The sequence below is a fragment of the Pseudopipra pipra genome, chromosome 7 (genome assembly GCF_036250125.1).
Source record: "Pseudopipra pipra isolate bDixPip1 chromosome 7, bDixPip1.hap1, whole genome shotgun sequence".
NCBI classification, from domain to species: Eukaryota; Metazoa; Chordata; class Aves; order Passeriformes; family Pipridae; genus Pseudopipra; species Pseudopipra pipra.
The window spans coordinates 26027622-26052466 of NC_087555.1; the positions used below are offsets into that span (position 1 = coordinate 26027622).

At 37.6% G+C, this 24845-nt stretch overlaps 1 protein-coding gene across 1 annotated transcript in view; it reads right to left on the minus strand.

Moving 5' to 3' along the window:
* Positions 1-217: 217 nt before the first annotated feature.
* CNTNAP5 (contactin associated protein family member 5) overlaps positions 218-24845 on the minus strand; it is a 289197-nt gene continuing 264569 nt past the window's right edge. The window contains exons 21-24 of the mRNA XM_064661315.1: positions 24377-24461; positions 15404-15622; positions 9996-10067; positions 218-8979 (exon numbers count right to left, since the gene is read on the minus strand). Coding sequence (XP_064517385.1) covers positions 8783-8979; positions 9996-10067; positions 15404-15622; positions 24377-24461 — 573 coding nt within the window. The 3' untranslated portion in view covers positions 218-8782. The remainder of the gene's footprint in view (positions 8980-9995; positions 10068-15403; positions 15623-24376; positions 24462-24845) is intronic.

A 24845-nucleotide genomic window follows, 5' to 3' on the forward strand; every position in this document is an offset into this window, starting at 1 on the left:
TATTTGGGTGATGACCAGATATCCTCTGATATTAACTTTTAACCATAGCTGAAATCAATAAATCCTGGTTGTGGGCACTTCAGCTTTTATTAATATCCAGTGAGACGTGTTGGCTTAGAGTTAACATATAAACAGCTGAAAATATTTTCCCATAATCAGCACTTTTTAATGTTCGTTCAGCTAGAAGATAAAATAAAAACACAGGAGGAGGCATCTGTCTTCCACACAAAATCATACAAAAAGTCTTTTTTTATTAAATATACATTACTTACAGTTTAAGTCTTTCTTCTGTACAACAGTAACCATAGAAAACAAAAGAAGCTAAGGCTAAATTTTTTCAACCCCCAAACAGGGTATTAAGACATGTTACATTGTCTACAAAACTGACTTAGACTGAGGCAACGTCCTGTGGAATTTTCTTTAGAAAACTGGATAGTGAAAGAGGAATAATCTAAATCTCCATTTTGCTTTTTACTGTAACTGAAAGACTCTTACATTAACCTTGGATGGACCATTAAAACAAAAAAAAAGATTTTTTTTTTTCACTTTGCTACTGAAATGAACAGAGTTCTGAGAGATTTAGTTAATACAATTTGAGTAAAACAAAGCAAAATGAATCATGAAGGGCTCATCTGTAGAAAGATTCAATTTTTTTTATTACAAATATTTAATCTCAGCTGTTTTTTTGGTTTATTTTCCTTTGCTTTTTAGGGCGCCTTTATTTTTCAAATATTGTACACTTCACCACAGTCCACCCAGGAAAGAACTCCAGAAAAATCCCATAAAATCCTTCCAAAGTCAGTGAGTGGGTTCCCAAGTCGGTTGGCAAGACACCACCCATAGACCACTCTTCTCCATACACACATTTCCAGAAACTCCTGAACGTGACTTAAACCATGTCATGGGCTTACGTGGAACTGAAGTTCATTGCCTTATCCCAAGTTTTATCCACAGTGCTGCTAGAAGACAACACAATTTCAGTGAATGCAACTCTTGTTGACAGCAGTAAAGGATGATGAACATAAGGTCCTGACTTGAATTCATGTATGTCAACCCCAGTTTATAGGAGATCATCAATGCCCTTGCCTAGGGCAATATGAGGCTAAATTTATCTGTGATGTATCTACATTGACCTAAACAGGATTACAACCAGGTCTGAAGCTGGGTCTGTTTCTTTTATGAAATGGGTTTCAAAGCAGGTCTGGTACTACAATGTTAATGTTCTCTCTATCATATAGATACAATGGTCTATGTTACATATTTAATGTGTAAAACTCACAGAGATTTTTATGACTGGATGTCTGAAAAAAAAATGCACCTCTTTGCTCTTGTAAGCTCCTGAAACTTCATAGTATGGGTTTGGGTGTTGGAGTATTACATGAGTTGTGAATGGGAAGTGAGACTGACTGACGATATCTAAGCTTTACCTCAGAAACAACCATTCTTCTTCTGTAACAATATGTGTGCTGCATTGGCAGCAATGACAAAACACATCAGAAAATGCTGTGCCTAAATGATGTAAGATGGAACTGTAAAGGGCATGCTAAAGTGAGTAAATAATTTCCCATGCAAAAATCGTATCAAATGGACTCTCTTCAGGGTTGTGGGATTCAAATTTGTGAAGAGAGTAATGACCAGCATATCAAGAAGCAAATGCTGTTGCAATGTGAACAGCAACCATTAGTTCAGAGAAAAGCTGCCGCAAGCATCCTAAATGAGGGAGGGATGGGAAGGGGTAAGTCTCTAAGCAAACTCTGTTCTTTGGATCACCTGTTGTACCCAGTGTTTCATTAAATGTTATTTGTTGAGGGAAACCATCCCCAATTCTCCTTTGGGTTATCTGGGAGAGTTCCAGTGATCTAAGTGGAGAGTGTCGTAACAGTATCAGCCAGAGCTTTGAAATCCTCTCCCATGTTTGAAGCACATCTCCGATACTTTACAAATCATCGAGACAACTAAAACTATGTTTTGGCAGGCTAACTAGTAATTAACTCCATGGCAAAACCCACATAAAAATACCTGAAACCCTCATATCCACATGATGGTTACCATGTGTGTCTTCAAAAAATGTAATTTTTCTGAGAGCTTTTGCCTCCTTCACTGCCTCATCACAATTTTAGTTTGGAGTGTTAATGTCCCCATTTTCCCTTAGAGGTCACCATCTCTAGGTAACTACATCTCCATGATGGAGTGCAGTCTCCCTTCTGGTTAAACACACAGCTGACATTTTGGTTTCTGTGACTGCCAGAAGAAAAATCGTAATCTTAGTTAGAACTGTAAAACAAGTTCCTCTGCCTCCTACCACCAATCTGATAGTTCCATATGTTACAGCAAAAAGGAGAGAAAAAGAAAACAGATGAACTAGATATGGAGTGACACTGTCAACACAAACTGTTGCCTTAATCCTTCCTTAGCTCGGCTTGTAGACTCAGTACATTACAAACAACAAACAACGAGCTTACAAATTACAATAGTTCACCAGAAAGTGTGCTTTTTTTTTTTCCAGTTTTTGTTTTTTGTCAGAGTAACTTAGTGCAAAAGATCACAAAAATAAGTACCAATACATTGATATATCCAAGCTCCTATATGCATGACTCAAAATAAACAATAAAAGAAAAAAGCTACTCCAGACCCAAAAGAACAGTGCAGTTAGAAGTTTCATGTACAAAAGGAGCACAGAGGAGGGGGCCACCCACACCGAAAGAGGACATGAAGAACTTTTCATTGGGAAAGGAAGTGCAGTAAAGTGCAGGGAACAAATCATGCTTTGAAGCTGTGATAGTAACTTGTGAAGAAAACCCCCAAAATCTTCAAGGGCATGGTGCAAGAGGTCACCAAGAGGTCTCTCACCAACCTCTGAAGACCCTGGATAAAGCCCCTGGTTTGACAGGGATGCAGCTATATCACTTGGCTTGTTGGTAAGTAGGCATTAAAAAATTGCATGAAAGCTTTGAAATAGCACTTGTCTTAGAGCCTCACAAGGTCTCACACTTTGCTTGAGTCTTTTACTAAGTGTGCTTTCTGAAAAATAAATTAAAAAAACTCTGTCTGTGAAAAACTGGCAGTGCAGAACAATACTTTACTCTGATTTTGTTTAGGGTAAGCTTTGTGTAGGTGACATCAACAGACAGCGATGACATGAGAAGGTGGAGCACAAAGGGATCAAGTTCTGCCTCCTCTACACTCTTGTTGATGTGGAGGACACATGTCAACTGCTTGGGTTACACTGATGAAAAGGAAGTTGATTTTGTTCTGAAGATGGGATTTTTATTTTTTTTAAGAGATTCAGCTCATCAAGAGCTTAGGAGTTCCGGATGGGCACTTACTATAATTTGCAAAGCCAACAGGTATCAGACACATCTGCTTGGGGCTAACAGATGCAAGATATGACAGACAGGGGACACACCTCTTTACTGGAGCTGCAGAGATACCCTAGTTCCTCTCAAATGGCACCAGAGATTCAGGACTAGAAAGTCACATGAAGGGGCTGAGTTAGCTTTAGATTAAGAGGTGTGTGGATCTGTCTACATGTATTCTATCTGTCAAAGCTCCCACATGAGGCAAAAAATGGATCTTGAATTTAGAATACACTGGAAGGAGAATAAACCTCTTCCAAGCCCCATATACTACCGATTGGATCATCACTGGCTCAAATAGGTATTTCAACACTTGATTTTCTTGTATTTGGCTACAATTAGACACATGCATTTACTAGGCAGAGATGTCTAGTGTAATTTTAGATGCAAAGAGGTGTCCTTCCTTGACCCAGCTGTCATCTCAGTAAAAAAAAATCCAAGTCACTTATAAGATCTGTGCAGATGTGTCTACTGGATCTGCAAAGCTAGTGTAAAATTCCAACATGTAAGCAAATTCTGCTAGAAGTAGCTAACCTATTGCCAGGAGACTACCCTGTCTCTATAATCAATGGAGAGAAAGATGCATCTCTAGTGATTCATTTAATCTTAAAGGATGTTTGAGACATTTGCCCTGTCTTCGTTGACCACAGGGCTGGACTAGACTGGATGACAAGTGTAAAACAAGTAGCAGGTAAAACCAAATCCAAAATGAAACAAACCCAAAAGACTCAGACAAAAACAATATCCAAGTGCTTTCATAGGTCTAGGACTCAATCTTATGTTCAGCAAAATCAATAGCTGACTTCATTAGGAGAAGATTCATAACCCCTCACCATAGGGAAACAATATGATGTATTGATTGCTCCTCACCCAATATGTGAAACGTGATCAGCTAAATCCTAATATACTCAAAGATCTCATTAAAATAAGGATTTGTCTCACACTGTAAAAATTGGGCAATTGATAAATAGGATGAATGAAGTCTAACTATATCAGGTTAAAATAAAGCAGAGAGAAAATGTCCTATGTTTGTAATTTGGCTATCAGTTTTAACTTAAGTATCAGGGGCATCTCATGACTGAACACAATTTGATAACAGTACAACTCCGTATGTCTGGTTTTTACAGTTATATTTACCCAGATAAGAATTCTGGTTTAGCCAATGTAAGTTAAAGCTGTGTCTTTTGTTTGGCTTTGCGCTGAGCCATGGCAAAACCAAGAAAAAATAAAAAAGTGTACATGTAAAAAATTTACCCAAAACACTCACACTGTCTTGTCTCTAGTAAGTAAATAAGGACAGATGAAATACTAACTGCCAATTACATAGGTGACTTACTGAGGACCAACATTTTATTTCCAGAAGAGAAATGGGATTCAATTTTTGAAGGTATTTAAATCTCTTGTATATTAAAACATTTCACAGGAAGGCAGAAGCAGAAATTCAGCTGGAATTAATTTGAGTTAAATGCTCATCTTCTACAGTAACTTACTCAAGCATTGATCCACCCACATCCACCTCACATCAAATTCCTTTGAAAGCCCACCCTTCTCCCAGGTGCCAGCCTATGTCACACTGAAAGTTAGTTGGATTTAGCTTTCCAACAGACAGCTTTCCTTTGTTTTCTATAGCCAGGCACTGGGATTCTCAGACAGTCCTTCCAGGCATCCAACTCAGACTGCATGACTAAATATCTTTATAAGCATGGCAGTTATTGGCCAAGTCTTTTCCGGAAAACAAGAATTTGCAGAGCCTAAATCCATATCTAAGATACTTAGTAATTTCACAGTCTAAAAATCCCTGCCTAGCAGTAATAATTTTCAGAGGTTACATATCATATCACCAAAAGAAAAAAAAAAGAGACTTAGTATGCTTCTACCAGTCCCTTACTTTTATTATGAAACTCATTTTAGGATAAGGAAGAAAACCCAAACAATGCTCCAACAGTTCTTTTCCACTGAAATGAAACGACATTTTATGTATAAAAATTATTATTTTATGTTTACTTAAAAATGTTATCTAGAATAATAGCTAAAAGAAAAACTACCCCATCTAAAGAGAAATTTTAACCAAAATAACAGAAATGGTTTTTAATAAATGGTGAAAAGGTCTAATTTGAACTGTGGAAAATGAAAGAAATTGTATTTCTTCTTTTTTATAAAAAAAATATTATTAATTTCCTTTAACTGGTACTGAAGGAAATCTAATTATGCCCTCAGTAAAGAAAGCATTAGAAAAAAACAATAAAAACACAAAAAAGGAGTTAGTATTAGGGTACTTCATATAGTATCTTTTAGCTACCATTTAATAAGAAGAATTTTGGCATCCTGATTTAGAAGTCCATACTAATGTGCTCATTGGTTCAGTCCTGTAGCATAAGAATATTCTCATCTCAGCACATCCATAGGTATAGATGCACATGTCTCTGTATACTCATGCAAGCATTTATATATGTGCAGTTCTTTCTTTTTACAGATGCACACCAAAGGTAAGTTTTCAAAGAGTTTTACCAGCCTGGGTTATATTAAAGGAGGATAAGGAAAAATGGACAAATTAACCACTTGACAGCATTTTGCCAGATGTGGGCTGGTACAGAGCATTGCCACTACACCTGCCCTCTGGCCTGGGACTGAGCCACTGAGCTGTATCTGAAATGTTTGCAGCAACACTAATATCTACCTTTGGTAATGAGACCTTGATCCTCCTTGAGAAAGTTTAGCATCTTGCAGAATCAGGTCCTATGATGACTGAAAGCAACTTAGTTACTTTAGAAATGAGAGGACTCTGCTTCATTGCTCAGTCTCCCTTCTCCAGCTACTCTGCTGCTGGAGCTGCTTTACACTTTAATGTTGCACTCTGTAGTAGTTTTGTTCCTGGAAACTAACATGTAGGAAAACAGAAGGATGTTTTGTATCTGCTAGGTCATCTAGAGAAAAATACACAACTGGAGGCATTCCCCTTCTTCCTATTCCATTCTTTATAAAGTCAATTAAGCATGCTAGGAGTTCAGAGATGTCTCATACACAAGCTATTTCAGAGAAGATGACTCAAACATGGACCCAAACAGGAGCCCGTGAACTCTTATTCCTCCCCTCCTGCCATGCCAAACAAAGCAGCTTTATCTGGGGAAAGGAAGAAATAAAAATAATTTCTTTGCCAGGATTTTACTGCAAAAATAAAGCAACATAAAGGGAGCTCAGCTAATCACAGATCACAGATTATTCTGAGTTGGAACCCACAAGGATCACCAGTTCTATTCTCAAGTGAATGGCCCATACAGGGATACAAACCCACAACCTTGGCATTATTAGCACCACGGTCTAACCAGCTGAGATAATCTCAGGGTCACGAATCCATTATTACACATCTCATTACACAGAAACACTCTCAGTAATCACATGAATCAGCCAGCATGTGGCAAAAGGGCTATTGTTGACTATGATTGAGGAAGAACAGCACTAATAGTAATTTCAATATAAATGGCTTCATAAAATTGCTCAGTTAAGAGGTGGTCTCACATATTCCTCTTTGCATGAGAATGATATAATTCTAAGATTGCTTTCTCTTCACTGGATGCTCCAAAGAAGTGATGAAGAACCACCATATCCAAACTGTCATTTATTTATTCTTCCTTGCCTTCTCTCTCTCCTCATAAAAATCCCCCAAATAAACAGCTACTTACCTTTGAAATGCACTGCCTAGAAAAATAGTATCTGTTGCATGGGTAAGCTCATCTCTAGCTTGCTGTGGCTTATTACCTCATACTGTGATTCTTTGATTTTATGTAAAAAGGACCCTCATGTGGAAACCCCAGGATGACTGCACAAGGGTGTAGGGCAAAGAAAGAGATTCAGCTGTACAATTAATTGTCTTGAATTAATTCTTATCAAGAGTACTGCAATGAATAAGTTTTTTTTTCCCCTTAACTGTAGGCTTCATTCAACTACTGTCAGGAACCTTCAAGTCCTACAGCAAACTCTACATGCTCTTTAGAAGCCCTGAGAAGACAGATGTCACATGGAAACAATACCGTGTGCAAACCTGCTTTGCTGGGACTCCTTCATTTCTGACCCTTAGGATGTCTGTGACTGAAAAAATGGTTTTCAAGCCTCATATTGTAACCATGCAGCACAAGTAATATGGGTGGAATTCAAGTCTTCAGTATTGTTCCCAATCAGGAAAGGATAGAAGACTTTAGAAAAAAGGAAAGAAGATTAATTTGAAGTAAGAGTATTCTTTTTTGTTTCTCTAATGTTGTTACTTGTAAACAGGGTTGTTCTATATCGGATCTATTTAGCTTTGGAGAAGGTATTCCAACTTCTACAAACAAGAAATACCAATCAATCTTACATGCAGTTTTGGGAGGGTTTTTTGAGTATTTGGATTTATTTTTTTCTTTTTTTAAAAGAACTTGCAGAAGGTGTGCATCATGGTTAAGAGTAAACTATTTTTGTTTTTCTCTCATCTATGTATTTCTTTTTTTCCACAGCAGCAACAGTGTTTAACCTAAGTGCATGATAATCCTCCACATAGCATGAACAGGCATATGCTGCATTTCTAAAATTTCAGACAAATATAGAGCACCTAAGTCCTAGCAGCTTCCTAAAACCCTTGGAGATTCAAGCTACTATTTTCCATGCTTCAGCTAGTTATGCTAGAGTATGTTGGGTCTACATAGCCAGCCTTACAAGATGGAGGTGGAAGAGGTGAATGGGAATGACATTTATTATTGATACATATATTGTTGGAAAAGTACTGAGAAGCCTAAAAGTTACAGTAAAAGGACAGGAGGTTGGGGGAAGGAGCTTAATGAAGACAGTTTTATTCTCCTTTACATCATACCAGCTTCTCAGCTGGTATGAATTAACGTAACACCATTTAAATCAATAGACAATATAACAATTAATAACATTTGAGAATTTTGCCAGATTTTTATGATTGCTGTAAATGAGCCTATGAAATAAATCAAGTGTTTTGGTCTCATTCTTTCCCTCTATCCTGTCCCAGTACCTCTAGAGCTATGTGTTCAACTACTTTACCTGTACTTTACATAGTCCAGCTCTACTGTAAAAGTGATAACTTAAATAGCTCCAGAGAAAAAAACACAAATAAATGTAGGGACTTTGAAACATCCAAGAACTGACAGCAGACACAAGGTGTGCATGTGGATCTTATTTTGTGTAGGGTGGGATAACAGGTCTCTTGAGTTGAAGAAGTAAACTGTGATTGCCAGGTTCTTGTGCAAAGAATGAGGCACTGTGATTGTTCTCAGTGTTTCCTGTGCAGGGCGGTCTTTTCCAAATGGAATAGCAAAAAATGAACGTTTAAAAAAAATTTTCAAAAAAGAAAATAAGGAAGGAAGGAAGGAATAAAGGAACAAATAAAGGAAGGTTAGGGAAGTAAGAGCAAGAATAAATTGCATTGTCCATCAGATAAAATATTCCCGTTTGCACTCGCTCACTGTGTTCTGCAAGTCAATGTCAGCTTTAAAGTTGCTCTCGAGGTTTTCTGGGTATTCCTTCTCCTTTTTCTGGCTACTTCGATGTGCTTGTTTGTGCTGATAGAGGAATCTGCTCATGATGGCAATGATGCAAAAGATGATGAATATCACAACTGCTATTACACCTATAAAGAGGCAAAAAAGAAAGGATAGAAAGAGTAAAAACCAAAATAGAAAGTCCAATTACCTCAAAAATGCATTACCAATGCACAGCAGCTAGTAGATATGATAGATCAGTTCATCTCAGTCTGTACACAACCATATGCCTCTATCACCCTCCATGGCAGTTTTTATTTCTATTTTTTCATCTTAAGAACACTTAAAGCAGCAAGTATTGATGTAATTGACCTAATTTCCATCAAATTTTGCTTTCACTGGGAGTAAAGTTGGTTCACTGTGTTTGCTTTTGAAAAGCTAGATCTGTATGTTCATACAAATTCTCGCTCTGTCATGTTTTCTTCTATGTTATCTCTGGAAACCTTGCATGAACCTCGTACACTTTAATTTATAGCTTTTAGATATTATCAAAGGCAGCTTGTTACAGGGCACCCTCTAAAATAAACAGAGATAAATTGTCTTCTAGGCTGTTAAAGGAAAATTCAAGCCATACATGAAATTAGGAGGACAATTTTTCCTAGTATATAAATACTTTCATATGATTTAGCATATATATACTTCCATATGACCTGGTGAGTTCCCCTACACCACCAGATTGCAAAGAGAGAGCTCAAGAAGTATGGGATATATGAATACTGTGTAGAGGGTCTCGGCAGGGCTGTGTCTAAAACAGTTACTAGTTAGCTGGGTCTTAGAACACAGAATCATATGGAATCCGAGAATGGCTGGGGCCTCTGGAGGTCATCTTGTCCAAATCCCCTGCTTAAGCAGGCAGACAGACAGAGGTGGTTTATATTTTAGAAGACTCAGGTTCTTGATGATCCATGTATGTCCACAGTAATCCATAATGCAGTTGCTTACCTAGGGAGCTTGATACAGGTACGCGCTAATAAATAGAGCAAATATTAGACCTGCATCATATTACAAAAAAAATTCAGCTAGGTTTCATGGAGCCCAGATTTAAAGTCTCCTAGATGTTTGCTCTGAATTATTTTTCTACTGTAATCTTTAAAAACAAAGTTACCTCCAATCACAGCTGAATCACTTCTGACTGCATTGGTGAGAGGTTCTCTTTCATCTGTCTTCCCGAAAGGATCTGCAGTTGGTTAAACAAAACAGAACTTATTTTCTGTATCACCTGTGTTCATTTTCTCTGTGGCATAGACAGAAGTGTCCTCTTACTCTCATGAATTCTAATTCGTTTTCAATAGATGGGATTTGGGGGATTGGAGAACTGAACCAGAAAGCTCTTAAAAATAAAGTGAGTTTGCAGAACAATTTTATTCTACATCTTCAGGAACAAAGTCTGTTAAGGGTATATTTAGAAGGAAACAGAAAGACTCACACTAACATCTGAAAGTGATGTTTCAGTTCGTCAGAAGAGTCAGAGAGACATTTGAATTAAATAGCCCGTTAGGAGCTTTTCTCAGTCAGAGCTGTATTATTTTTTTTTGTTGTTACCTAAGAAACAATATTAGAAAGAAGCCAAAGGAAAGGGACACTAGACAGATTTAGACATGACCTACATTTGTAGATACAGATATTAAAGTTGAATTCAATCCCACGAAGAGAAACATTCTATGCTTAGGACAGCTTCTTGGAAGGGATGTTTTTATCTCTGTTGCAGAAATGCAGTGGTCAAGTTGGATCCAAAACAGAAGAGGATCAGTAATAAATTCCTATATTAAAGGCTCCTCGATGTTCGAGCTCTCTTGTACTCTCTCTGTAAATAATTATCATTGAAACACTGAGCCAAATAGCCCACGACCTGTTTCAAATTCAACTCCAAATCCAAGAGGTCAAGCCCTCCTTGAAGTCAGTGGAGTTAGAGCAGTGTACTTTCTTTTTAGTACTGCATGTTTCAGAAAATGCCATGTTTTTTTACTGCTAACTGAATCTAGCTTTTCTGCACCTTCACATTTTTCTGTTCTCTTCAGCTTACTCTCTCCTTTGACAGGATTCATATTTGTGTTTCTCTCCTTTACAAGCCCCCAGAGAATGTATGTAGGGAAGGAGTTAGGGATCACTGTCTCTTCTGTGTACCATATACTGATTTGCCAAACTGATTTCTGATGCAAGAGATGGAAGCCCAATTGAAAAATTTGGTGTTGTGATGTTTATTGTAATTGAACATCTTTGCCTTAGTGACTGATTCAGCCACATTTTGGTATGCCATTGCTGAAGAAGATGAGTTTCATTGAAACAAGCAACAACGTAATATTTGTGCATAAGGTGGTCCTGAATTTGTGATGATGGCGGCTTTGGGCTATTTAGGTTCTTAAAGGGTACACTTTTTCCTTAGTCTCTACATCAGTGATACCAGCCCTAAAAAGATGCAGAAGGCATGAGCCTCCAAGAGGCTTTGATGTTCTAAAAGATGCAACTCTACTTGCTAGTTTTAGGGGTGGAAGGATTTCTAATCAAACACACACATACTGAAAGTCAGGGTTCCCCATACATGCAGTGCATGACTCATGACTGAGCTACAGACACAAAAGGGAGTTCTGGGGCCAGCTGAATACCTCCAATACACCCATTGGCAACACTGAATGTTAAATGCCAATGACAGATTTGAACACTCAGATTGAGGCCTATTTACAAGACCTTCCTTGCTTGGATACTGTGTGCCTAGAGTGACATTCCCAAGAAACAGTCACAGCAATGCTTCATCTCATCTGCTACATTTGTGGGAGTGGAATGGGAATAAAAATGTATTTTTACACACATATATATAGATAGATAGCATCATAGAAAAGGTTATGTTGGAAAGCAAATCTGAAGGTTATTTAGCCTAATTTCAGGCCTTTGAGCCCAAGGTCAAAATGGCCAAATTAAAAATTAGATCATGGTTGGTAATAATTTTGTACATGATGAGTAGATTCATCTTGCTTTATTTTTCAGTATCTCAGAATTAGTGATACAAATCAAAATTAGTAATTTAGGCACCTTTTATTTAGTAAAAGAGGAAAAGAATCTAAGAATACTTTATACCCTAAGATGACTGTCAAAGATTGACGGTGTGACTCACCTATTTCTTTCCACAAACTAGGAGAGGACAACAATCTTTATTTCAGACTCATGATGATTTACCTTTCAGAGGCTGGAAGTTTGGCGAGGTATTTTTTACCCCTGCCCTCAGCTGACACCGGTGAAATCAGTTACAATTAAAAATTCACATCTGTTCTACAACAGTCCTCCTGTACTAGAGAAAAATCTCCAGCTGGTATCCAGTGCATGGTAGTAGTCGAAAAGAGTAAAAAAAAAACTATTAAGCATGTATGAAAAAGCATGAAATAAATTTCTACCTTAAAAATTATGTAAGACATTATTCGTGCCTAAAAGATTATGTAAGATTTGACACTAAATGTGACTAGCACTCCACTATTTTTTGGCTACTGTTACCAGAATTTAAGCACTGAGAGAAAACCAGAACAAATGTTTAAGATCAGTTTCAGAATGAAGGCCAACAGATACAGGTCTTAAGAATTATATTTGCCTGAGAAATAAAGTATACAAGTAGAGGAGGGTTTGTTATGGTGCAGCATAAGGCATACAACAGCAGAACCATTTCCAGTGGGAATACAATAAACTCTGAAGTCAAGGGAAAGCAATACTGGGTCTCATTTGAGACCTGAACAGGACATCCTTCTTCTTTTAGATAAAACTGAGGGTGGAAGCACTCCTGAGGTCAGAAGGCCCCTTAGAAATCCTCTAATCCATACCCCTACTCAAACCAGAGCCTACTACAGCAAGTTTTTCAGGGCTGTATCCATTTGGGTTTTGAATATATCTAAGGATGAAGACTTCACAACCTCTCTGGGCCTCATGCCACCTTTGGTAGATATCCTGCTTATTGGGATGGACCATTCTTGATCCTGGAGGAGATGATCCTTGAAACAAATCTCCTGGATCCATCTTCTCACCAGGGCAGTATCCTGTCGAATTCTTCCAAGCAGGTCCATGAGCAGGTCAGAGGTTCTTCTGCTGAAGTCTGGGGTTGCAGTCATGGTTTCTGGTTTTTTCCTTCTGCCAAGGGTCCTGAACTTCACCATCTTGTAACTGCTACAGCCAAGGCTCTCCTGGCACATCCCTAGCCAGTTACAACTTGTTTGGAAATACCAGGTCCAGCAAAACTAGCACAGTGAGAAAGGGACTTTATCGTTTAAGATGCCTTTCTGAAGCAAAATCTTTCTATGTAGTTTCTGACTTACAAAAGTGCTTGACATTTTTTACTTTAAATGCATGAAGACCTGCTCTTCAGCTGAAGTAGACAGACAGCCCAAGACTACACCGTTCACACAGTTGAATCTGCTCTGTCATTTTAAAAGTATTTTAGTATTAAGAAAAAATACCATAGTAAAACTCCATTATCTCACTGCCATCAGTGCAGAGTTCAGACTACCAAAACCTCTATACGTGCCTCAGCAAGGAAGAAGGTGATCTGCAGACTTTTACTAAATATAAAAACCACAGTAAGTCACCTTTCATTCTGTGTTTCCTAATCAGAAAGAGCGTATTTGGATAACTGAGCCATGAGTGAATGGATTTTATTCCATATCTGTCTGAGAGGAAACTTTCTTGAACACGAGTATTCCTTTCTAAAAGAAATAGCTTCAATTGTTTTCAAGTTTTAAATATAGAAAGCTTTTTCACACATATAAAGAGTTTTCCTAGAGGGCTTTTTTGTTGTATCTGTACATTAGAAAATAGACAGAGACATGTACAGTCTCCTTTGAAGTTCTGTTTTTCTTCTCAGACACTCAATAATGAGAAATTGGGAAGCGATGAATTGAGATATGAGCAGTAAATCTGAAAGTTAATCCTTAACTCTGTTTTCTTTTTATTCTTAAAATGTGTCCTTTCCATGTATAAATGTAATTCTCAAGTACATCTATACAAAGAATAATTTGCTACAAATTGGAATTTTTTTTAATAAGACTACCACCCAGTGCTCTTACTGTAGCATTTAAACACATGAAGTCTTCAGAACTCACTCGTTCTAAAGATCTTATTCAGGCTTTAATCAAATCCAGTGTGAATAGTGAGACAGTAATGTCAGTTAATTCATCACATTGAGAGGAAATCATATTTTAGAGCACAGAGTGACAAAGACAGGGATGAGGTTTTATAATAATTCTGCATTTCTGATGTAACAGTGCTTAACTTTGACAATAGTGTGCAACTGATTGTGAGCTTTAAATATTTAAGTCCGAATGCTACACTCTGCTCTGCATTCTGTCCTGCAGTTCTGAGCCTCAGGTCTTACTGCTTTCTAAACTCCTTAGAAAAATGAGATCATCGAGGTGACAGATCATAGGGCAAGGAGTTCATATTTTCGGTATCATTGCCCATTCAATACTCACAAGACACATTCCTTCCGTGCATCAGAGTAGATACCTTAGACAACTCCAGGCAGTGAGAGGAAAGTGGGGGGCTGGGGAGAAGCACACACACACTGCCAGCCGCTCTCAAGAGTAATCAGCAGCCTTTTTCCCTATGCAGAATGCTAATAGCATCATTTGTTTTCTGCTGAATATCTTAGGCAGAAGCTGCAGGAAATGGGGATTTGATGCAAGTACAAATGTCAAAGGAATTGTATTATGATCTAAACCAGAGTTTTATTAGTTATCAAAAAAGAGAAAGTGGCTTTAGAGGTCAAGGTGCAAAAAGCTACCCTTAATTTGTACCCCTTTCTGGTCATTAAGAATTCTGCCACATCCACTGGTGAATAAAGCAGTAACTTGATTGTTCCTGTTCATGGTGACAACACTTCCAGCTGCTCTCCATTTCCTTCTCTGCATACAAATTTGCATATGCAATATACTTAAGATTCCCAGAGGACAGTTTCGAGATTGCAAAAGATATACAAACTATTGGGATTATTTTGCTGGTACTGCTCAAGTACTGCTCTTTCTCTTTAGCCTGAGAGAATGAAGTACAAGCATACAATGGAAGTCACACACATGTGTCAAGGGATTTTTACAAGAGTTTTTGTTCATTTCTGACAGGGTGGGAACAAATTTGCCTTGTTTGTTCTATGACTTCTATTGCTTCATCACCACTAGGATATGGAATGTGTGTAACATTTATGTTCTCCTTTGAGATCTGCAGCACTGGAGTTATCTGGAGTGGACAGGAATGGCAAATCAGGTGCATAAGGATATTCCAATGCTGTTTTCACTAGGGCTTTGGGACTTTTTTGTTTGTTCTAGGCATGTTTTAGGCAATCCAGGAACTTAGACCAAGAACAATGACTTTTAAAGGAGCCTTGACTTATCCTGGTGCCCATTCTCAACACTCCTAATTCTGAGAGAAAAGGCAACTTTCCAGTTCTAATATTTATACTGTCACAATTGCATTACAGTAAAAAGGAAGGAAATCTGACTCTACAGCATCATTTAAACTCCCCATTCCCCTCTCAGCAGGACATACCTGATGAAGAATATATTGTTGTTGCTGTGTTCACATCAGCATCCATTATGGATGCACAGCTGGATTCAGTCAAGGAACCTTTGACAGTCACAGGAGCAACGCTGGGATGGCGTAAGGCAGCTTTCAGGGGAGCAATGTGGTTGTACTGAACAGAGGACAAGCAGCCAGTGAAACCATAGGCATTTGCCTTTGAGACTTCAGGGTCCAGTGACAAACCATCTGCAGTACAACAGAAAAACACACTGGGAATTAACTATTTTAGGAAGGCATTAAGAAAATGAATCCTTTTTTGCCTTATCACCAATTTTACTTCTTTTACCCAGTATTAACTGTTCAGTTTCTCCTTCAGCAGCCTATAAGTTCTCCCTGTCCTAACCCATGAGGTTCCCAACCCCAGTCCTTCCTCTACAATGCTACTTACATTGAATTAAGTTGGCTTAGACATAAAAGGCTGCATTACACTTCTTTCCTCATCCATTTTCCTTACTGTCTGGACAATATCTACCACACCATAGCTTCTAACCATGACAATAACTGTAATAATAAACAATAAAAGAACAGCACCAAATACCACAGGATTCGGGGGATGATGCTCTTTAACTTTTTTTACATCTGTTAACAACATCAGTTTCACAACTATTAACTGTATCTTCAAGGCATTCTGCCTCTTCCACTCTTCAAATGAAGGACTCTGCTCTCTGTTGTCTGTCATACGATGCTTCATGTGACCTAATACTGAAAGGCTTGCTAAAACAGGTTCCCATCCTTTTCCAAGAGTTTATTATTGAAATTTTCTGGTGCCCCTATCATGTTACTACTGTTTTACAATCAGAATTCCCAGGAATACTCCTAGCTATGGGTCAGGTTCTCACTCTGCCAGCCCCATTTCACTAATAAAATAAAGAGCAAAACTATACCTCTTATGTAAGTCAAAACCAAAACAAATGTCTCTGTGTTATTTTCCAGCCTGAAGATGAGATAGCACAATTAGCTTCTCTGTTGGTATGTGTCCATTTAAATTTCACAAAAAGAAAACCAATCAAAGGCCAGAAGTTTTTATTTAATCCTAGAATCGTAGAATGGTTTGGGTCAGAAGGAAGCTTAAAGATCATCTGATTCCAACACCCTGCCATGGACAGGGACACCTCTCACTTGACCTGGTTGCTCAGAGCCCCATGCAACCTAAACTTGAACACTTTCATGGATGAGGAGTCCACAACTTTTCTGGGCAACCTGTTCCAGTGACTCACCACTTTCACAGTCAAGAATTTAGTTTTAATATCAAAGATTGTTTGGGAAAGTCAGGGAAGGACAGTGAAGCTATCTTCTATTTTCTCCAAACTCTCATTTATTTACTTTCCAGAAATCGAAATTCATACTGCTCAGAGGTCTCAAACATGATGTTATATCTAAGTCAATCAAACAAGAGAAAAACCTAAAATGCACACATACACAGTATCAAAATTTATTCTGTCTTAAAAATACCTGCTAAAAAAAACCAAAACAAAACAACTTCTAGTATTGAAAACTTTGGAAATACTTCCAAGGACACTGGAAAATAAGGATTCCTAGCTTTTGAATTTTGTTTTTAAATTTTGAAAGAACAAGATGCTAAATTTTAAAATAAGGTCCAAATTTTCCATTATCATTCCAATACAATGATTTTACAAGCTCTTGGGATTTAGGCAAAAAAAGTAGCCCTTCTCTTAAAGCTGACATTCCTACCTTAATTATATAAATTTCTTTTATATATAAGAAAATACAGAGAAATCTAAAAACTAGCCGAAATCACACATTATTTTTGTGCTCAAGATCTGTGACTGTTATGCCAAACAGTTAGAGGCAATTATCCAAGAAAGTTTTATAAATATGTTTTAATGTCTTCATGGGAGTATAACATGGAAGAGTCTGGCTGTTTCTCAGCAAAGCAAGGTACAGTATGAGCTTGCTCTCCCATAAGTCTTACAGGAGAGATTCTCAGTCTGCAGACTTGTCACGGGGACAGCCTCTGGGCTCTGAGAGAAATGGAAAGGCAAACAGTGAGGCTTTGCCACTGGAAAAACTGTAGTCTTACAGAGGTTCACATTTGCTGTACTTAAAAGTGTGTATGAATTGACTGCATTCACGTTTTTAATGAGATTTTGGCTGAGATGTTATAAAACAGACAAAGAATTTTTTCCAAGTCCCTGTAAGAAGGTTTATATATACTAAAAGACCGATTTACAGTATTTGCCGTCTCTGTTGAATTTATAAAACCCTTTGTAAGCATTCCTACTCTCAGCCTTTATTGTTTTCTTAGCTCTGACACAAAAGGTGAATTTGTTGGTATCTTTTTTACATCAGGCAATCTTAGTTGCTCTGTTCTGCCCCAATGTGCAAAGGTAAAGCCTAAGAAATAATGATTTCTTTTTTCATGCTACAGTAGTTTGAAAAGTCTAAGATTCAACACTTTTGACGGTATTTTTAAAAGTTACTTTAAGAACCAATTCCAGAAGTCTTTTGTTAAAGTAAGCTTTACATGAATGAGAACTAGGAGTTTGTTGTTGAAAGACTTTGAAATTTGAAAAAAATAAAATAAAATCAAAGAACAAACCAAAACCAACCCCAGAGTCCTCTGGTAAAAATCCCACATGCACAGAATCGGTCTGCTTTATTATACAGCTTTAGGTGTGAGTGTAATGTCTGTCAGAAAGGGAGGCTTTCACTGTTCTCAACAAGAAAGCTGCACAACTTGGATGTGAACGACTTGTGCTGCCCTCTGAATTCTTGAGAGGATAATGTAAATCTGTGATTGTGACATGATTCCCTCTATGAAAGGCTTATTAAAGGCCACTCTGTCCCTTGGAGTCTTTACATCACAATAAAATGTTTTTCCAAAAGGTATTTTCAGTACATGACACAGCACTCCGTAAGAGAAGCAACTAAGTAAAGTTCCAAGGTCTGTGTTGCAGCAAGGTCATATCAAACTTCTGTGGCCTTCCTCTGACCTGGTAATGCTGTGAATCTTTCCATGCATTTCACTGGCTTGGAAAATCACACTGAATTGCTGCTGATGGCTTGGTTTGATCTTCTGACATTTTAGCATTGCATTGCTGTTCTCGGTATTGGTGAATGAGTTACTTTGGCTAATTTCTCCATGAAGAGTAAGAAGGTAATCTTTTTTAGTTTCTAGTAATTTAACTGTTCATTCTCCACGAATTAAGCTTACCCATATTTTTAGGAAGTAATTTTTTAGCTTTGCGTGCTGAGTTGTGCATAGGTTGTCCTGGCTTCTTGTTGGGTCCTCTAGCTGATCCCTGGAAGCTGTCTGCAATGTCACAGCTCAGCAAGCTTTGTGTTGGTTTTCCATGTTTTTGCAATGGCTTTCCATGATAATGAGGACTAATTCTAACATGTAGTTGTATTTTTTTAAACTCCATTAATTGTATCAATGTAATTTATGTGCTGATTTATTCCTATTTACAAAAACAGATATCCTGTTCCACTGCTGCTTCATTGTGCACCTCTGCCATATACATCACACTTGTGATCTTTCATAAAACAATCTTAAGTCTTCATATCTCGGTAATGGAGAATTAATTTTCATCATGAAGAGAATTCCACCAGATTTCTCTAGGAGCAAGCATTAATCTATTCAGCAATATATCAACAAATTGACACAGTAAATGATAGCCAGTATGACAGGTAACTGGAATCAAAGAGAAGTACTATTTGTATGCAAGGACAGTGTCTAGAAGACCTTCTTTCTAAAGGAGTCATTGTGTAAAAGAAGACCATAAACATTATTAAATATATTTTAGTTCTTTCTTTATAAAAATTATTTCATGTCACTCAGAAACTTAAATCTGAGCCCAGAGTTTACCTGTGTGCTCACTTACAGCCAGGAAGGACCATAATGGATTTTCTTAATTGAAATTTATTTTTAACATCAGTGAAAGCAGACATAGTCTGTTTTAAAAGTCTATGCCCTAATTAATTAATCTATGTAGACTGCAGGTAGAAGCACAAAGGGGAATTTCCTCTGTATGCTGAAGCGCTGGTTGTCCTTTATTTTGAGGCTGAGAAATAGAAATATGATTTTTAGGGGAGTTGAAATGTGTCCATCACCTCATTTTGCCAAGGTGCTGAACAGCACTGGCAAGATTATTTTTTGGACATTAGTACCAGATTTGAACTCATGACCTTGAAGTAAAAGACCCTTGTAGTTTCCACACACTGCACCTGTCTCAGAAGAGTTCTAGCGAGTACTTTGTAGTTACCTCACATAATGTGGAATGTGAAATTTGTTACATGTCACAGTTTTTGATGTTTGAATCCTAATCTGTTGCAACACAACCAGTCCTGTGTGATTCTGCATGGGCTGAAAATATAATTTATAAAAAGAAGAAAATATGCAAGAAGATAGAGAGAGGATGTGCAAAAGAATACATGCTTTTCCCAGGATCAGACAGCTAAAATCAACTAAAGTAGCAAGAATTCAGACTAAAAATAAAATTTCTGAATTGAAGTAGATGACCTTGGACACTTATTTAGATGGCATTATCATCAAGAAAAGAGGTGTTTAAGCATAGTGTGATCATATGGTAAATTATATTGACGGAGGAAAAGTTGGAATAGATTTGGTCTCTTTTTGATAGAGACATGATGGCATTATTGGCTTAGACCTGGGATTGTGCCTTGGATAGCTAAACTTTGTTTATTTTAACTGTTGCCATCTTGGTAACAAATGCCTCTCCTCTTTTATCCTATGTAGTAATTTCCATTTTCCTTAAAGCTTTACTAAGCTACTAGGAGGAAAACCAATAACTGCACCCAAGAGACCTTTTTGCACAATATGGTCTGTCTAAGAAATAGGTATTTAGGGCAAGAAGACTCTGAATTAAAGAAATGAGTCTTGCAGTGATCATAGGAGTCCAGCCAATACCTCTTGCAGACATTGCTGTATTGTTTCAACTGCACAATATTCTGAGACTGTGACTTTAAAATTATCAAGCAAATTATGATTTTGTAAGTTTAAAAAAGGGAATGTCTTTCCATCAAAAAAAATGGACTTCAACATTTTTCATAGAAACTCTCTAAAAGGAGGTACTTTAAGACAGCTTTTGTATTTCAGAGTTAATGACAACTTACCCCTTGCGATTTAATGATCCCATTATCATCTCCCCCCTATAATATCATTCTTGGGTGAATTGTTCTGTGATCTCTTCAGTGTATAGATTCCATTTTCTCCTCGTGAACTTTTAATAAGAAAAGCTATTGTAGAAATCATAAGAATTGTACTGCACCTACATAATGATTTTAATAAAATTACTTTCCAGATAAACTTTCTTCTGCATATACTTTATATCATAGCTGAATGACTCAGTGGAAAGAATTTTACAACTTCAGTTGTAAGCTCAGGCTTTTAGAGATAAAAGACATCATGTTCCTGCGCTAAAATACACAATCCTTAATGCTAATTGATCACTTTGAAGACAGACATAAGTTAGGTTGACATTAAAAGGTGCTAAAGAAATACTTGCAATCTTTTTCTTCAGAATCCTCTTGAATGCTTTCAGTGCTACCCGTTTACTCTGGTATCCCTACACAGCTACAATATTAAATTGCTCAGAAGTAAATACGCAATGAGATTCACTTCTCCGCATCGGGGATTGTTTTTTACCATTTCACTATATTGGTGAAAAATCTAGACATGTTGGGGCACAGTACAAAGTTTTCAAGGATTCATTAAGGTAAACCCCCAAACAAATAAATTATATTTTCCACTGCGATATCAGCTTTTTGTACAGAAGACCTAAAATATGCAAATATGTCTCTGACATCAGAAAATTACAGAATAATTTAAGTTGAAAGACACCTCTGAAGGTCATGCAGGTAAATCCTTTGTTCAAAGCAGAGCCAGAGTCACAGTTAGGTCAGATTGTTCATGTGGTTAAATACAGCAGTATGATCTCTGCAAGGAGTACTTAAAGTAAATGAACTGGGACTCTGGTTAAGATTTCACTGAGGCTTTGCCATAAACTCTATGACCCTCTTGGGGTTGAATCCAGTACTCACTAAAGCCCATGGAAAATCTCCCATTGATACTGATGAGCTTTGGATAGGTCCTTTTGTACCCTGCCTCTGTATTTGTGGAGTAAAAATGACAACAAACTACAGGATAATAATACTTTTCTATTGCTGTTGGATACTGTGAGGATGAATTCAACAAACATCTGTTAGCTACTTGAATGATGCTTCTTTTTACTCCCTTGTCTTCAAAGCCACATTTATATTTAGATTGATCTTTCTAAGGCAGCTATATGGTCCCATTACTGTGGATCTGAAGAGCTCACAGCCTTTAATGCTTTTATCCTCCCAGCACCCCTCTGATGCAGAGATGTTCTATTATCTATGCTTTACTGATGGAGAAGGGAGATAGTAAAGCTCAGACTGGTTCCAGTGGGAATAAAATGCCTGCTTACCTTTATATCTGCACATAAATGGCTTGCCCAAGGTCAGTCAAGTAGTCTGTGGCAGAGTGAGTGTCCCTATGTTTTGAATTTCAGGTGAGACTCCTCTACCTTAAGCAGAGGTTTTTTGCCCAGAATTCAGAACCAGATGTAGGGCAACCATTGGAAAAAAATACAGAAGTTTTGAAAAGAAGAAAAAATTATTAGACTGCAAATACCTTTTTACTAAAAAAAGTTTAACGGGGCTGGGGTGGGGGGACTAGAAGCAGGAGAAACACCATTATTTAAAAAAACCTGGTCATTGTATAAAAGTGCACTTTTCAAAGGTTCCAGCTGTGCTAAAACTGGAAAATCTGGTGAGGAAGAAGTTTCAAGCTTTTATGATGTCCTGCTGGAAGACCTCTTTGAGATTTCTCAGTCAGTGGGAAATAAATGGTGGAGTCAAGAAAGAAGGTGGTATAATCATCTGGTTAAGCAGCCAGGATCAGGCTGTTAGAGCAGACAAATGAGCAGCAGCATGACAGGAAAGAAGAGAGACAAATTTTCAGAAGATTATAGCATGGATATGTAGGACACACAGAACAGAGGTTTCTTTATATGATCCTATTTCAGTGAACACTCAAATGTTCCCTATGAATGCCTTTAGGTGCATAGTCTCAGTGGCATCCAAAATAAACACTGCAGGGAAGTCTAGGTCTACGTCAAAGCATCACATGCCTCTGGAAGTTTATGCTTTGCTGAGGACATGAATAATGACAAGGAAGAACTTGAAAGACATTAGTTTAAGTCAGCAGTATTCACCTGATGAGCCATCATAAAAGAAGTTATAATCGACATTTTACCCCTATAATAGTATAAATGATGATTTAACATATTTATGTAAGTTCTACATTGTCAAATTGACAATGTTCAGCTCTCCTCTTGATACAACAAGGCAAAACACTTGACACTATAGTAGTAGGAATTTCTGGTTTGTTTTAGGGTTTTTTTGGATAAAACCTGAAATATTAAATCCTAATATAGAAGAAAAATATGTGGAAATTCACTTAACATATGAAGAAGAAATCGGAATTCGGATTAGGCAGGAATTAAAGTGACTTGGGATGCACTGTGTGACTCCCAGTACAGCAATAAGACCTGGCACCGCCTGGATTGCCAAGTTCATAGCTTTAGTGTCATTACAGAATATGAACTATTGCTATTACTAAAATAAAATCCCAATAAACTTCAGGGCAAGAGAGAAATCAAAGAAGTTCGTGGTGTTCAGTAAAACTGAATGCCAGACCTCTGAGATACATCTGGGCTTTTTGGCTTTACAGCAACTTGTACTTGTGAAGTTAATCATGTTTTTGTGACTAAATCTAGTTTCTCTCCATAATGCTGAGCTGCACCATGCCAGCTTACTGGCTACATTTCTGAAGGTCTTTGTGCTACATTCTGTCTTGCTGGTTAGAAAAGCCTTGGTTTATTGATTCAGTGTCTATAGCCGAAGCTCTAGGTAGAGGTTGCAATGAGCAATATTCTTGCAGATTTTCAGCACTACAGCTGACTGTTGACAAAATGGGAATTTTAGTTTGTCTCTGACTTGGGCTGAAAAGTGTCAGGTCCCCAGACCTGTCCACAAAGGCTTGGAAGATGACTGCATTCTGAACAAACATTAAATATAAGTAAGGGGCAAATCAGTTCTTGTTCTTAATTTACTTAATAAAACATGATGCAGAATACACTATTGTTATTACATAAAATTGCATTGCACAACTAGACACTAGAGGACGTCTGTAGTTTCTACGTAGCTGCCAGTCCCACAGGATTTGCATGCTAATAATGAAACATAAAATTGCAATAGTGAGATAGATGTCAGGCTTGATATGGAGGTCCAACTTGAACACAGGACTGAAATGTATAGGCATAACCAAGAAAGAACTTAGAATCTCATTGGAAAAGAATAAGACTCACACAAAATAATGTTGTCAAGACATGCTTGACAACAAAACTAAAGAGTTCTGTTTTCCAAATTTTAGGCAGAATTTTCCTGGTCTTGTAATGACTTTGTAATGTGGAGGAGTAAAGATCAAGTAACTCCATGCACAGAACATGCAGAGCTGTGGCTTCAGTGCTATAAGTAATATTCCTTGCAGAATTCAAATGGGAGTGAAAAAAGGGTAGAGAGGATGAAGGCTCACTGTGCTGTTCTTATCATTAGGAAACAGAAATAGCTGAAGAAGAGAAAGCTGCAGTCAGCAAAATGATATCATTAGGTTAAGATGCCACCCTATGCAGCCACACAGGCACTATGAATTACTTTACTGAAGGGAGCAATGGGAGAAGTTAATATTGCTATCAGTGCAAACAGGTAAAGCTGCCAAATTTTTGCATTGATGAGATATATAAATAGGAGTACTGGAACGTTCAGGCCAACTCTTACAACAAAAACATCCAAACAAAACTCCAATCCTATCAAAAACCCAACATGCAGCACTATAACAACTGATGAATCAGGAATATTTTTGGTAGAACCTACCTGTGACCTTGCCCAAGGTGAGTGATTTAATGGCCTTAAAATCAATCTCAGAAAAGTTGTGTTTGAGTTTGAGAACTTGATCAACCTGGAAGAGGTCAATAAAATTACTTCATTACAACACCATGTAGACACTCCTAGATCGCACTGCACTGCAAACTTCTGGGAACACTCTCAGCAGCAAATCAGTTAATTCTGCCCCCAGATGTGATTCACTTTCTAGAGATAGCAAAGTGAATGTGCTTTGATTTTAGCATGAGAAGCTGAAAGGTACACCAGAATAGTCATATAAAGGGCTGTGAAGAAACTTCCCCTGCTGAAAAGCTTAAAATATTTGACACTGAAACCCCCCTTCTTCCCAAAATCCATGTCTAGTCACCAGTCACTTCAGAATACACTTAAAGGAGACCTTTCTAGAAATGTATTGTGAAGAATTAATTCTGCACAAAAGAAAACCACAGAGCAGCACACA